General features: G+C 40.2%; 2 protein-coding genes across 2 annotated transcripts; one reads left to right on the top strand and one right to left on the bottom strand.

The window, feature by feature from the left end:
• Positions 1–297: 297 nt before the first annotated feature.
• LOC147931093 (S-protein homolog 25-like) lies at positions 298–10,963 on the top strand. Its single transcript, XM_087477180.1, has 2 exons — positions 298–466; positions 10,384–10,963. The coding sequence occupies exons 1-2, from the start codon at positions 298–300 to the stop codon at positions 10,815–10,817; spliced, it is 603 nt and encodes a 200-aa protein (XP_087333306.1). The 3' UTR covers positions 10,818–10,963.
• A 1,026-nt stretch (positions 10,964–11,989) lies between these two features.
• Positions 11,990–14,856, bottom strand: LOC147931094 (uncharacterized). The gene is made up of 2 exons (XM_087477181.1): positions 13,440–14,856; positions 11,990–13,293 (listed from the first exon to the last, which is right to left on the bottom strand). Exons 1-2 carry the CDS (start codon positions 14,854–14,856, stop codon positions 11,990–11,992), a joined length of 2,721 nt encoding a protein of 906 aa, XP_087333307.1.
• Between the last annotated feature and the right edge of the window lie 328 nt (positions 14,857–15,184).

Genomic DNA, 15,184 nt, shown 5'->3' on the forward strand with positions numbered 1-15,184 from the left:
GACTGAAAGTGAGGAGGAAAGGGAGCCAACTCTCAATGAGTTTATGAGGAGACACAAGGCCAAAGGGAAGAGGCCAAAGAGGAGAGTGAAAATGAGAGTGAGGAAGAAAGTGAAGAAGAAGAGTTGGTGGATGATGGAGAAGCACAATCTTGTGGGTTGTCAAAGAGGCAGCTTTATGATGCTTTCATGAGAATGGAGTTCCTGGGGACTAGATATCCTCACAAGGAAACCATGGAGAAGCTTGCCATTGATGAAGATGTGGAGTTTCTTTTTGAGAAAAGTAACTTAACCAAGTTCATGGGACTTTGCATGGAGGGATACAAGGAGGAAAGTTGTGAGTTTCTAGCCACTGTCAAGCTGCATACAGATGCAAGGAAAGATCCTGAGGTTGGAGCTGGTCACATTTCCTTCACAATCAAGGGGAAGAGGCATAAGCTTTCAATGAAAAAGATAGTCGATGTGTTTGGTTTTGAAGTTGGGAGCAATAGGAGCTTGATGATACCAAGAGAGGAGCTCTATTCAGTTTGGGAAACCATTGGGGACAACAAACTCTACTCATCCTCCAATTCCAAGAGCTCAAGGATAAGGAGTCCAGTCCTAAGGTACTTCCACAAAGCTCTTGCCAACACCTTCTTTGCAAGGAAGGAACCTGGGAATATCAATGAGGGGGAGCTAAAAATGATTGATATGGCTCTCAATGGGATCATCCGCAAGGCAAGAGATGGGACCATTATCCTTGGGAGCACTGTGGAGACTGACCTTGCAATGGTGCTCATAGACCATATGATATATTTGAGAAGTTGGGTAGGCAAGTTGGAGAACAAAGGCTCAAGAGGAGCACTAACCATTGGAGGCATCATTACTCCAATTCTACAAGCTGCCAAGGTCCCACTTAGAGGAGAAAGGGTCTCACCAAGATGGATTGACTCAAGCTACCTCACCTCTACTCTCATCCTAGCCAAGGAGATGCATCAATTCACATCTTCAATTTTGAGCTTCCAACGCTTGGAAAGAAACAATTGATCTTACCTAACCAAGAGCTCACCACCATTCAAGAAGGAGCCAACATTGACTTTTGGCCAGCTGAGGAGCACTTATTTGATGGAGTAGTTCAAGCTAGAGTTGAGGAAGCTGGGAATGCACAAGTGGCTGATGGGGAGGAGCAGTTTTATTTTGAGGATTATGAGCCCAACCCAAGGGATAGTAGAGGAGTGAGGGAGACTAGCAAGAGGTTGACACTTTTGCAAAAGTGGAACAAGTGGCATGGGAAGAGGTTTGATAAGCTGAAGAAGAAGATGACCAACATGGCTAAGTCTATCAAGGGCTTAAAGAAGGAGGTTGCTGACCTGAAGAGTGGGAATTCTTCACCTTCACCATCAAGCCCTTTAAGGAGAAGTAGCTCAACTAGAGCACTTTCAAGAGTTGCAAATCCTTTGGAACCAGCTAGAGCTTCAATGTATGAGCCAAATCAGAGGAAGAGGAGCTCAAGTACCCGAGAACAACAGCTTTCGAGGCACTCGACCGGGTCACTCGAGCGCCCACTTGACCGAGCACCCCCGACGTACTCGACCGAGTTCCAGCCCAGATCAACATATGGCTTCCCACCCAGCTGCTTATCCAGGCTATCCAGGTTACCCACCCATCCCACCTCAATACTTCATGGATCCAGCTCTCTACCAGCAGTTCTACCAACAGCAAGCTCAACATTTTGACACACGCGGTCCAGCTCGACCCCCCCCCCACTAGGACACACACTCGACCGAGTGACGGTCGATCGCCGTCGTCGAGCTGCCCCAATCTCCATCTCCAAGTCACCAACAAGACCCCAACTACACATTTGACAGCATGCAAGAGGATGTGGACAACTTCTTCTCCAATCCTTGAGGTACCACTATCACCTTCACTTGTAAATATCATTGCATTTCATATTTTGTTTAGTTTTCTTAGTCTTGAATCCTCAATCAAATTTCTTTCACACAGAGGACTGTGTGATTTTAAGTTTGGGGGAGGGTTTGAGATAGAATTTGACATTTTGTTTTGTGATCTTATTTCAAATTTTTAGCATCAACATGATAGTATTTGCATAAGCATCTAAGGCATAGAAAAACCATAAAAATTTTAATTTAAAAAAATCTTTATAAAAAAAGAGTGTTTATGTAGTTTGCATTGCATATTAGAATCTTGTTTAGCATGTTTCATTTAGGATTGTATCATATTTGCATTAGGGATCTATGATGAGTATTTCCTTGTTAGCTTGTTTATTCACTAGACTAGGATCAATGCCCAAGTTAATAGTACTTTGATGCTAGTTGAGTAGTTAGAAGCATAAGATTGAACCAAGCCTTGAGTTCCTGCATTGCATTTGGTCTAAATTGAAGCATGTTGTGATTTGACACCATTTCCTATTTATAAGAACCTAATATTGACTTTCAATTATCAATGTGTGCATTGTTTTAAACTCATGGATACAATATACATATTTGGATCATCTTTCTCCTTCTTACCACTCTTGTTGATCCAAGTAGCTGATTTCCTCATTAAGAATCAGTTTCCCTACCTTTAACCAACCCTTCTTTCAAGCCATGTTTATTCTTGTATGTGTGAGGCCTATTTTTGGGATTGAGCTTGGTAGAAAGTGTTAGGTTTGAACTGACAAGAGTAAAACCTTGTGTAGTTCTAGTTTGCATTTTTCAAACTAGATAGGACTAGGTGGTTCACTTGTTGGGTTTGGGACTTGGCTGTTTTGAAAAGAAAAGAGGAAAAAGAGAAAGAAAAAGGGTAGAGTCTTTAAGAGGAGATTGTGTTTAAGAAAGGTCTAGTGAAAGGATAGGAAGTAAAAAGAAACAAAAGAAAAGTCTAGCAAAAAGCTTGTATGTCTTAAGAATAAGAAGAAAAGAGAACCATAGCAAATAAGTAAGAATCCCCCATCCCACTAGAAAGATCAAATAAGAAACCTCTCCTAAGACTTGAAAACCAAAAGAGAAAAGAAGAAGTTAAAGGGTAGCACTAGGATCATTTGGGTTTAGATTGATAGGATAAACACTTTGGGTACCATTGGGTAGACAAGGTTTTGTTCTTGTATGTGTCTAAGTGTTCTTACCTTTAGCATTCTTCTAAAGCTCAATCCATTTTTATGAGAGAACCTTGATATTGACAAGCCCCACTCTAAAAAGAGACCATCATTGTCTCTAAACCTTTATCTACAAGCCAAATGAGTTTAAGCATTGCATAGAATTGATTCATGTTCTTGATTAATGAATGTTAAAGGAAATGGTTGATTTGAATGCATGTGGACATCTAAGGCTCAAATCAGTAAAGGTTGTGATATGCTTGTCTAAAGTCTTTAAGTACAGCTCATTCAACTTGCATCATAGTATTAGTAACTTGGACATTGATTCTAGATGGTCTATTTGCAAGCTATAGGAGCTGAGATCCCACTTTCAAACCTCACCTACCTTCTTATGTCTTGTTTATTTGCTTGAGGGCAAGCAAAGACTAAGTTTGGGGGTGTTGATGTTCATATATTTTACCATGTTTTCCCTTAGTTTATTCACATCTTTTGCATCTTTTGCTATCCATTTAGGCCATTATTGTGTAGCTTTAGCACTAATCATGCATAATCAGGTGATATTGGAGCTTAAGGAGCATGGAAGCAATGCTGAGGAGAAGTGAGGCAATCATGAAGGGAAAGCAAGAGAGTTAAGGCTGAAGAACCAAGGTCCAGACTCCAACTCGACCCCACATTCGACTAAACACTTGACCGTGTGCAGAGGAGGACTCGACCGAGTGGAGGATGCACGAGAGAAGCCAGCTCGACCTGCCACTCGACCGAGCACAGGTCAAGTTGACCGAGCCGTTGACTATTTTGTCTTTTAGTATTTTTAGGGCTTCCACTCCCTCTCCTATATAAAGCCTTGTACCTGCAGCCCTCAAAAGAGTCCAGCTTTTAGATATTCTCTAAACCTAGTTTTTACCCCTTTTGGGGATTATTCCTTTTGCACTTCTTTTATTTTAGATCTTGTACTTATTTTTAAGGAGAAAAGGCTAAATTCTTCAATATTGTTGGTTCCATAACTTTCTTAATATTGAGAATTCGAGTTTGATTCTTTCTCCAATATTGAAGATCTTTGTTTCATCATTCTAATGATGCAAGTTTCGTATTTTTCTGAGTTTTTGACTTTGTTCATCATGTGTTCTGTGAGTAGTTCTCTAGGATCTTGAGGATGGGTTAGGCTGGATTGATCTTGTGGTTTGTTTGATTTGGTCAAGCTTGATTGTTGTAGATCTCTTCTAAGCTAGATGTTCTTAATGCTGATCCTATATCTGAGAAGGTAGGGTTTGATTTCAAGCATCTTAGCATCACACCAATGTTTAAGAAGCATAGATAAGGCTAGATCTAGAGCTTACCATTAGGCTTGCTAAGAGATTAGAGGTCTTGTTTGGTTTGAGATGTATTGCTTAATGCCTGCTTGTGTAGATTCTTTACTTTGTGAGAACAAGTCTAGAGATGCATAAGTTTGATTGATTCTTGCCATGAGAGTGGAAGAAACTTGTCTTAGAATAATATGTCTAGAGATTAGCTCAAAGTCTGCTTGAGATTTGTTGACCAAGTTAGATAACCACAATGATTAGTTCAGCCCATGAATCCCTCCTCAAGACCTTCTTTGTTTATTGATTTTTAAGTCTTAATCTTGTTGCTTGCTTGTTGTTTGATTCGTATTTGCATTGCTCTGTTTTTATTGTGTTGCTCTGTTTTTGTGTTTAGTCCAGCTCGACCCTGCACTCGATCTACACTCGATCGAGTGCTAGCTCGAGTTCTTCCCCAGAATTTGGTTTATGATTTGTAGTTGTCCTGTCTTATTTCTAGTCTCATTCTATTTGCATTTCTGTTGCATTTACTTATTGTTCTGTTCATTATTGTCTTGCATTAGTTCATTATTGTAGTTTCTATTTCTGTCCTAGCTTCATATTAGTTGTAATCATTATGTTCCATTTACATTCAGCATCTAGTTCTTGTAGTTTTACTTTCTGCACTTTGCATTTCCATCATAGGATTGTTAGTGACAAACATCCTTTACAATTTGGCTTGACTTAGTCTCATATGCATGTCTTAATTGTTCACAAACACTCAGATAGGATTGACACCTCTTATACTGCAACTGCATAAGGGGAATTGAAACACCTTACCATCCATTCATTCATATCTCACCATTGCATACATTCATCATCAACCTTACCCACATACAAAATCTTGTTTCACGCACCCTCCTACTTCCTTGCTAGAGGACTAGCAAAATTTAAGTTTGGGGGTCTGATAACTCTCTAATTTACATGTTTTTAGCATCCTTTTTTGTCCATATTTTGCATTGTTCATACCCTTAACTTAGCATTTTTAGGTCATTAATTGTAGGAATTCACTTTTAGGCCATTTAGGGTGTTGCATTTTTGCATTTGCATATTTTGGATGAAAACAGGTGCTTAAGAGCCTAAAATGGGGAAAAACAAGGACAAACCCGAGCATGTACCCGAAGGAGCCATCGAGCTGGAAGAACAAGTCTGAACCCCAATACGATCGAGGAGGATCCAAGAGCAAGAAGAGCAACCCAAAGATCTACCCGAGGAGTAACCCGACCTCATCCTCGTGTACCCCATCGAGTAGACCCTCGGGCAGGACTGGGAAGCTAGGTCAAAGAGGTTTCCATATATAAACCCCTCCTCTCCTTCCTCACAAACGAGCACGCCGCAGACCCTCAAACCAGAGAGCAAGAGCTTCTGAGAGAGAACTGAGCGACTCAAAACTCTTTTCACTTTTTGTTAGGATTTGTTTCATATCTTTTTATCATTTCTTTAGATTTCTATCTTGTATTCTTACTTCTCTACTCTACCATTTATTATAATGCAATTTTCGTTCATATATGCTTTTATGTTTCATGCTATGATTTCCGAGTAGTGTAGTAAAGTTTCTAGGGATGGGATAGATGATTTTGTGTTCTTGATCGGTTAGGATGTCTTAGTTTGATTGTATGTGTTTAATAGATTTCCTTCTAGATTGGTGTTCTTAATCCTGTCAACAAATCGAGTGGGTGAGATTAGATCTAAGGTGTTTTACCATCGAGAGGTGTAGATGAGATGCTTGAATCAACCAATGCTAGAGGGTTACTCACTTAGCCTAAGAGATTAGATGATTAAGGGGTTGACTGACAATAATGAATCGGATCTTAATGCCTGCTTGGTCATGTTCTCCAACGAGAGTTGGGTAAGGGAGTTATCAAGGTTGATTGTTTCTATCACGAGAGTGTTTTAGCAAGATTTTAGAGATTCATTGTCTAGGAAATATTTGCTTGAGGCATGTAAGACATCTGTACTGGTCAGGAATATTGAGGATTTGATTACCCCATCCTTAGAAGCTTTCGTATCTTAATTGCTTGCATTTTCATTCATCACTCGATCCCTTACCCGAACAGGTACACGATCACCTGCTTCGAGTAACCCCTCGAGTTATTCATACTTCATTTGCTTACTCGATCACCTCACCCGATCCTGTACTTGAATGCTTGCATCGAGTGCTTAGGTCGGTGGTTTCTTTGTTTATATTCTTTTCTTTTACTATTTTAGGATTGTTAGATAAAACCCTTTATTGCTTGGCTTGACTTGCATTGTTTTGATTGCATCCTTCCTGCTAGCATAAACTACCATTTGGATTGATAACCCTTTGTACTACAACTGCATAGGGAATTGATACACTGGGTGAAAATTCGCTTACCAACGACCAATCTTTAGGGGACTGAACCATAGTGAGTAACTTAGCACACTCAGTCTCAAAATGTTGACAAGCGATCCTTGCATCACATATCCGCTCCATGGCCCAGTACAACGCTTCTAACTCCGAATGCAGGGGGAGGGGCTCCATCTTAGAGACTTGGCCCTCTTCACCAACGCAACACCACCAGTCCAATCCTGAATGCAAATTGGTTGCTTTCCAAGAACCATCAATCTGACAACGAGGTGAAGAAATCTGGACATCCGAAGACAGAGATGGAGCTGACATGACCGCCATAAAAGAGAGCACCTCTTCCCAGGCTAACTTATCGCTCTAGAAAACAAAATCCAAATTTGAGTACACTGACTCATATGGAAAACCCTCTGACGAGACATGAGTCGGAGATAAATCTCAAACTTCACAAGAGCAAGGGGATTCAAAGAAAACGTGATTAATAGTCAAAACCACATAATCACACTTTTTACACCAAATATCACATTGAACACTTTGGTGTATCTATTGACTTTTATAGATAGTTTTAACTTACTAAAAATATTTATTCTAAATTCTTTGTTAAATTTAGTTTTATACTTTTATTTTAAAAACTCTAAACCCGCACATCGGACGGGTCCTAATCTAGTCTATATATATATTTCAAAGTGTAATTTAGAAAAAACTTGAGTCTTCCAGCATATTTACGGGCATGCCACTATCAATAAATATTTAAAATCAAATTATAAAATAATATTTTAAACAATCAAGATTTGCATTTAACAGTAAATATATATATTAACTCTTTATTTTCATAACCCATTGTCAATTAAGAGATCACCAAGAGTAGGATTTTAAAATCCTAGAATTTTGAAAGGTTTGAATGATTTTTAAAAGATTTGATTTTTTTTAGAAGTTTTTATATTAAAAAAAAATGAAATGTGACTCTGTGAGATTTAATTATAAACTTTGGATAATTTTAGAATATTTCACAACATAAAAAGAAGAATTTGACTTCAATCTTCTAAACGACAGCTAACTTGCAGATGATAATATATTTGAGTGGGAGCTAAATACCATGCAACTAAAATTGTGCATTTTTCATCAGTTTTGATGCATAGCACAAATGTAGTAGCAAACCAACCCAGAAAATTATGAAAATTAGTGGAAATATCAACAACAGTCGTACGAAGACACAGAAAAAAGCAGATAACGATTTTGGTTTACAGTTTAAAAGTTACGGCCAATTTCCCAGAACATATCCATAATGATGTAACCTTCAAGTAGTCAACTTTGACACCAATTTCCCATCAAAGCACAAAGAATCAGTATACGATATTTACATCACTGGAAAGATATTTCTTTAACGTTTCTAGAAAATTTTTCAGAGCTCAATTCCAAGGTATGTACCTAAATAAAACGAAGAAGACAGAATCAACATTGAGACATATATTTATCTTCTTCTCACCTGAAATCTTCTTCTTATAGTTCTTTGATTTCTCTGCAAGTACCAGCAACATCTTAAAACCCCATATTCTATAGGTTCCATCTTTGATGCATCTTTAGTTCCCATGTCATGAACCATTGTTGGAGGTATGATTAAGAACATGATCCCCTTTTTCTTCGCTTTGAACCTTTTTCTATGAAGCTTTTGTGATGAAACCTTTTGTTCTTTGCTCTTTGTTTCAACAGTCTTCCTCCACCCCCCCCCCTTGTTGATTGTGTGTATCAAAAAAGAATATCCAAGCCAGGACACATACATCAACACAACTCCAAGAGTTCCTATAAAAAAAGAAAACTGAGCCTTTATAAATCGCAAAAAATATAAGTTCAATACTCTCCTCTAAAATAAAAACACAAGAAGTCAGTGTTCAAGCTAGCTAGGCAAACAAACTCTTAGACGGAAAGGGACAAATGAGTAACATCATTGACCCTGTGGCGTATGGATAGTATGTGAACGATGATGGACGGATGGGATGCATAACACCATATGTCGGTTTGGGTTCCATCTTTAGGGCTTTGCAATAATCAAAACCCAGAGGAGTATCTAATTCCTTCACAAACATATCTCATTAGCGTGTGAGAGCGAGAGAGAATACGCACCCGAAGTGACTGTGACACTCTAGTTTCATGGACATGCAGAGACGTTTAAAAGAATTGATTTGACCACCTATGTCAAAAAAGTGCACTTATCTTTTCGGTCAAGGGTCTTGAAAGAACTCCACAGTTAAACATGCTTATGCTGGAGTAGTCTCAGGATGGGTGACCTTCTGGGAAGTGACTGTCGGAACTGTGCGAGTGAGGACAAAACACAAGGAAAGATCATGTGGTGATTTGTAGAGACGGTAACAAGTCTTTAAAACTTCCCACACATAGCACCGACCGTCGAATATAGATGGGCTCACGAGCCTAGTGAGAAGACGTGAGGCCCATTACGGAAGGTGGGCCCATGGACTGGGATTGGACATGGGATCCACTAAGAGGTGGCGGTCGGGGCGTTACAAGTGGTATCAGAGCCGAACCCAGACGAATGTGGAGTCGAGAGGGCTCACACTGTCAGGGGTGACGGTCTTGGTGCGCAACGAGGACGTTGCGATCTGTTAGTGTGAGTGAATTGTGACACTCCAGTTTCAGAGACATGTAGAGGTTTTAAAAGAATTGATTTGGCCACCTATGTCACAAAATTGCACTTATCTTTTCGGTCAAGGGTCTTGAGAGAACTCCACAGTTAAGAGTGATTATGCTGGAGTAGTCTCAGGATGAGTGACCTTCTGGGAAGTGACTGTCGGAACTGTGCGAGTGAGGAAAAACACAGAGAAATATCATGTGATGATTTGTAGGGACGGTAACAAGTATTTAAAACCTCCCGGACGTAGCAAACCGACCGTCGGATATGGATGGGCTCACGGACCTAGTGAGAAGACGTGAGGCCCATTAAGGAAGGTAGGCTCATGGACTGGGATTGAACATGGGCCCACTAAGAGGTGGCGGTCGGGGCGTTACAGTGACGAACGAAGCCAGCTCACCAAACAGAGATGGTGGTGGTTTGATTCAAGCGAAGAGACAAATTCAGCTTTAGGACCGTTGCAATTGATCCTTCTCTCCCAATCTTGATTTCCCAGAAATTATATGTTGATTGAAGGTTTGCAGAAAAATCAACCCATTTCTTCCCCGACAGTTTTTTTCTTTTTTAAAAAAATTCTTTCAAAATTCTACCCTAAGGGTATCATTTTGAGAGGGGTATTTTTGAAATAAATTAACTCTATATTTTTATAACCCATTCTCGAATAACATATCTCGATATAATTACACTATTTCATTATTTCTCATGACACGGGCGCTGCAAAACAAACAAATCAAAAAAGTTAAAATTCTACTTTTTATATATATAAAAAATTATCTTCTGATATACTGTTGATTAAAATCAAATATAGAAGGTTTTAACTAAACACCATAAAAAGGTTTAATTGGTTCATATTTACGTCCAAAATAAGCTTAAAGGTTTTAACTGGTCCTTATCTATGTTTAAATTTAGCTAAAGCCATAAAAAGATATTATCAAAGGGAAAAACGTCTTCTTCCACACAAGATAATTATAAATACTAAATGTTGATGTTGTAATTACTCCAATAGTTGGGTTTAGATCCAAAAAAGAAATGAATCATCTCAAATTTTTTGTTTTAATTACTATTCCGTATCTTGTGCTAAATCAAGCTTGCGTAAAAAACCGTGTAGAAATTCTTAACCAACTCGCTCCTAATAGTATTCTTGAGCTTCATTGTCGTTCCGGAGATAACGATCTAGGCGTGACAAAGTTATACTTCAATAGCCCTCCATATATCATTAGATTCCATGACGAAATACCCAATTTAACAAAATGGGAATGTATTTTAAGACAAGGACCAAGCATGCAGTATTCATTTGACGTTGAAGTATACAAAGCAGGACCAAGACTTATTCCTCGATGTGGTCAGCTACGCATATGGGCTGCTAGAACCGATGGAATATACTTTGCAAGAAAGGCTAATACACCGTTGGTACGTGCGTTATCTTGGAATGAAGGATAATAATGTACTTTTTTCCTAAAGACATAATGTTTATGTAACTGAGTAATAAGAATGTAATGTCTTATGAAATGAGAAGAATTTAGTCATCAACCTAATTTTGTTTCATAGTTTAATTCAAAACACTATAATACAATTTTAGTTCATTTGATATCTATGTAATATTGTATTAAAATTTTCAAACTATAAGACAATATGTGACCACCACAACCACCACATCCCCTTAGATTTGCATACCTACTATAGCCCAATGCTTTTTTTGTCCTTTTTGACTAGGTGTAATTGGATTTCCTACTCGAGAGTAGACAGACAACTGACAAATCTTGTACTGTGAATAATCTCTTGAGTCTAAGGTGGAAAACCTGTTGCCACCAAAGAGAGTTCCTTTCATTAATTAATAAATCTAATTTAGGGAGAGAAGAGACAGTTTACCAAAGACGTAAGAGCAAAACAGTAAGACATACAGATTTGGTTTGAACTAACTCAAAAGTATGTGAAGACATTGTTGATGAAGTTACTGGAGAAGCCTCAGTACATGTAGAGACTAGTGGATGTTATAGCACCTTATGCATCAATAGAAGTGACTAGAGTATTAATGCATGGCCAAAGCTAAGACAATGAGTCAGGTAGTAGATCTCGTTGGAAAATGAACAAAAAAAAACTTGAGAATCTGTGAACACTACATTGTTAGCAATAGTTGTATCAAAGTTTTTTACAATCGTTTCTATAACAGTTAAAACACTAGCATTTGTGGTCTCATCAAGACATACTTGAGTCTTTATGCCATATCTACCTATATGCTATATCTATTACATTTTGATGGAATCCAAGAGCATTTAACATCCACCAAAGAAACAATTCCTTTTTGTTACCTAATTGCAATCCTATGAGGGAACATTTTGTATAACTCCACCTAAACCAACAACTTTGCCTCTCCCATCAAGGTTGGGTCTAGTCTAGGATTTTTAGTAAAAACCCGTTCCCCTAGCCCAAAAGAAACCAAGCTAAATTCAAGATAAAAAATTTAAATGACTTGGTGTATTTTTAGAGTACCACTTTGGAACGAAAGTGACATCAGACATACCTAAAGTTGATTTAGGTATCCACAGGGAAAAAAACAAATAAGTATTGATCTTCTTTATTGAACTTTTTTTTTTTGTCAACAAAAGATTAGCTCAGATGAGCCAATGCGGAGGGAAATTGTTTACATACAAAACATTATGCGGAGATGTGCGCGCACAGCGTGCCAAGAGATCCGCTTTTACATTTGCAGTCCTAGGAATAAAAGATAAGGAAAAAGAAGAAAATTCCTCCCTGTCCATCGTGATGTCCTCGAGATAAGTGGAGAACGTCGGCCAGTCTTGTGGCGAAGACACCATCTTCACCAAATCAGCGCAGTCTGAGCAAAACGCCACGTCATGGTAATCATGTCCGATCATGCAGCGCATTGCCCAAATGAAAGCCTCGACTTCAGCATGTAGAGGGGAGAGACTCCTTCGAAAGTTAGTAGCTCCCATGCTTGGCGTCGGGTCCTGCGGCTTGGTACAAAGCCAGCCAGCTCCTGCGAAACGGTCGCCTGACTTCCAAGAGCCATCAACGAAACAACGAACGCCTGTAAAAACCATTGGAAGAGAAAAGGGTGGCCTCCGAAACCCAGGCTCAACAACCAATGGCTGGCCAATTGAATCCGCATCGTCACCCTCCTCTTGAGCCTGCTGCCAGGATAAAGCCTCACCTTCAGCTACCCGAATTACCTCCTCTGGCCTTTCCGTAATATTTTCAAAAACCTTTGCATTACGCGCTTTCCATAAATACCACAAAATCCACGGGAAGGCTGACACATGGGATCCCTGGCCTTTGGGGTCCAAGAAATGATCCATATTAGCGTAAACAGAGTCCACCGGAAAACAGTGTGAGCCTACCGGTATCTGAGATAGGGCCCACACCTGACGTGCTGGTGGACAAAGAAACAGAACATGATTCACGGTTTCCTCCTCCGCACCACAACGGGAACAGCCCAAATCACACGCGATACCCCACCGCCGTAAGTTCCGTGAAACAGGAATACACCCAGACAATACTTGCCACATAAAGTGGTGGAGTTTTGGCGGGCATCTAACCTTCCAAACACTTGCTAGGAGAGAGGTAATCTCCGGCCCGTCCCCAAGCGCCTTAAAAGGCCCAGAGATCGTCATACGTGCCGCATTATATCCAGACTTGACCGTATACCTCCCATTCTTCGTAAAATGCCAACCAAGAGAGTCCTTCTTTGGACCACTACCTAAAGGTAATGCTCCTATTAACGCAACATCACCAGGATCAAAATGCTCAGTGAGCACATCCAGCCGCCATGAATTTGTCCGACTATCAATTAAGTGAGAAATTGTAAGAGAAGGGTCCTGAAACGGGCCCTTACTGAGAGCTGGTCTCGGGGATTGAGCTGGTACCCAGGGATCAGTCCATATAGAAATGGACTCTCCTGAACCAACCCGTTTAATAAGTCCTTTTTGCACCAGAGAGCGAGCTGAAGTAATACTCCTCAGTTGTAATACGTCGGGACCGCAGTTGCGATAGATTTGATCATCACCTCCTTTCCCCCTTTAGAAAGCAGCTTCGCCGACCAACCAGTCGTACGTCCCTGTAGTCTTTCCCGGACAAACGAGAAGACCTTTGTTTTAGACCCACCTAAACTCTCAGGCAACCTTAGATACGAGCCCATGCCTCCCAAATTTGTTATACCAAGAATCTCTTGGAGCTCCGTTTTTGTAGCTTCCGCAACCTTATGACCAAGCTGAATAGAAGACTTTGCGAAATTGATCTGCTGACCCGAGGCAGCCTCATATTTCTGCAAAATACTCAAAATGACCTCACATTGTTCTTTGGTGACCTTACAAAAGAATAAACTATCATCCGCAAATAAAAGATGTGTGATTGGCGGGCATTGATTCGCCACCTTGATCCCTGTAATTAATTTATTCTCCTCCGCTTTCTGAATATTGGCAATTAAAGCCTCCGTGCAAAAAATAAACAGATAAGGAGATAGGGGGTCTCCCTGTCGTAAACCCCTCTCCGGAATAATCAAACCATTAGGTTTACCATTCATGAGAACTTTATACTCGACTGAGCTAACACAAAACATAATCCATCCAATCCACCTTGCAGCAAAACCCATTTTATAGAGTAGTTTTTCAATAAACCCCCACTCCACCCGGTCGTAAGCCTTGCTCATATCTGTTTTTATTGCCATAAACTTCCCTTTACATGACGGATTAGTCCGTAACCCGTGAAACATCTCCTGAGCAATGAGAATGTTATCCGAAATAAGACGGCCTGAAACAAAAGCCGATTGAGTTTCCGAGATTAGCCCTGGTAAAATTTTCTTAAGCCGTTGACACATGATTTTAGAAATAATTTTATACCCCACATAACACAAACTGATTGGGCGCAGCTCTGTCATCCGGGTTGGCTTTGCCACCTTCGGGATGAGACAGATGTGGGTAGAATTTAAACCTCTATCAAACACTCCCTCTCCGAAAAAACCATTGACCAAGGAGACAATGTCTCCTTTGACAACCTGCCACGCCTTTTGGTAAAACAAAGCGGTCATCCCGTCCGGACCAGGAGCCTTATTCGGATGCATCATAAATAGAGCCGCACGAACTTCCATCTCTGTAACCGGGGCCGTTAACTGGGTATTGACCTCGTCTGAGATGACTGTGCGTACTTCACATAAGACCTCATCAAAATTTGTCGCGTGTAACGTTGTAAACAAATCTGCAAAGTACGTCACCGCGGTATTGCAGATATCAACATCCTCCGTAGACCAAACCTCGTTCTTATCAAAAAGACCTGTAATCTGATTGCGGGCCCGGCGCTGCTTAGTGAGGGCATGAAAATACTTAGAATTTTGATCCCCCACGCGCATCCATCTATTACGACTCTTCAAATACGAATATACCTCTTCATCCCTGTAGGCGTCCCGCAATCGGGCATTTAAATCAGAGAGTACCGACAGTGGAGTCGCATCATCGGCCTGAGCCATGGCCAGCTGGCTCTTTAAAGCCTCAATTGTATCTCAACCAAAGGGAACTTGCTCCTTACGCCACCGTGAAATAGCCCGTCAACAATTTACAATTTTGTCTAAAAAAGTGGGTGAACTCTGAGTGTTTTCCCCATCCCAACCTGCCGAGATTGCCTCCATCAAACCTTCCTTCCCAATCAACCGACGATCAAACATAAACCGGCATTTTCCCCGTGGTCTTTTTGCCCCAATATTAATCACCATGGGCTTGTGATCAGAGGCAATCATGGGTAAATATTCTAGAATCGTATCGGGAAATAATTCATGCCAATCCTCATTACCGAGAGAC

The sequence above is a fragment of the Camelina sativa genome, chromosome 12 (assembly GCF_030686135.1).
Source record: "Camelina sativa cultivar CO46 ecotype springtype chromosome 12, ASM3068613v1".
In the NCBI taxonomy this organism is placed as follows: Eukaryota; Viridiplantae; Streptophyta; class Magnoliopsida; order Brassicales; family Brassicaceae; genus Camelina; species Camelina sativa.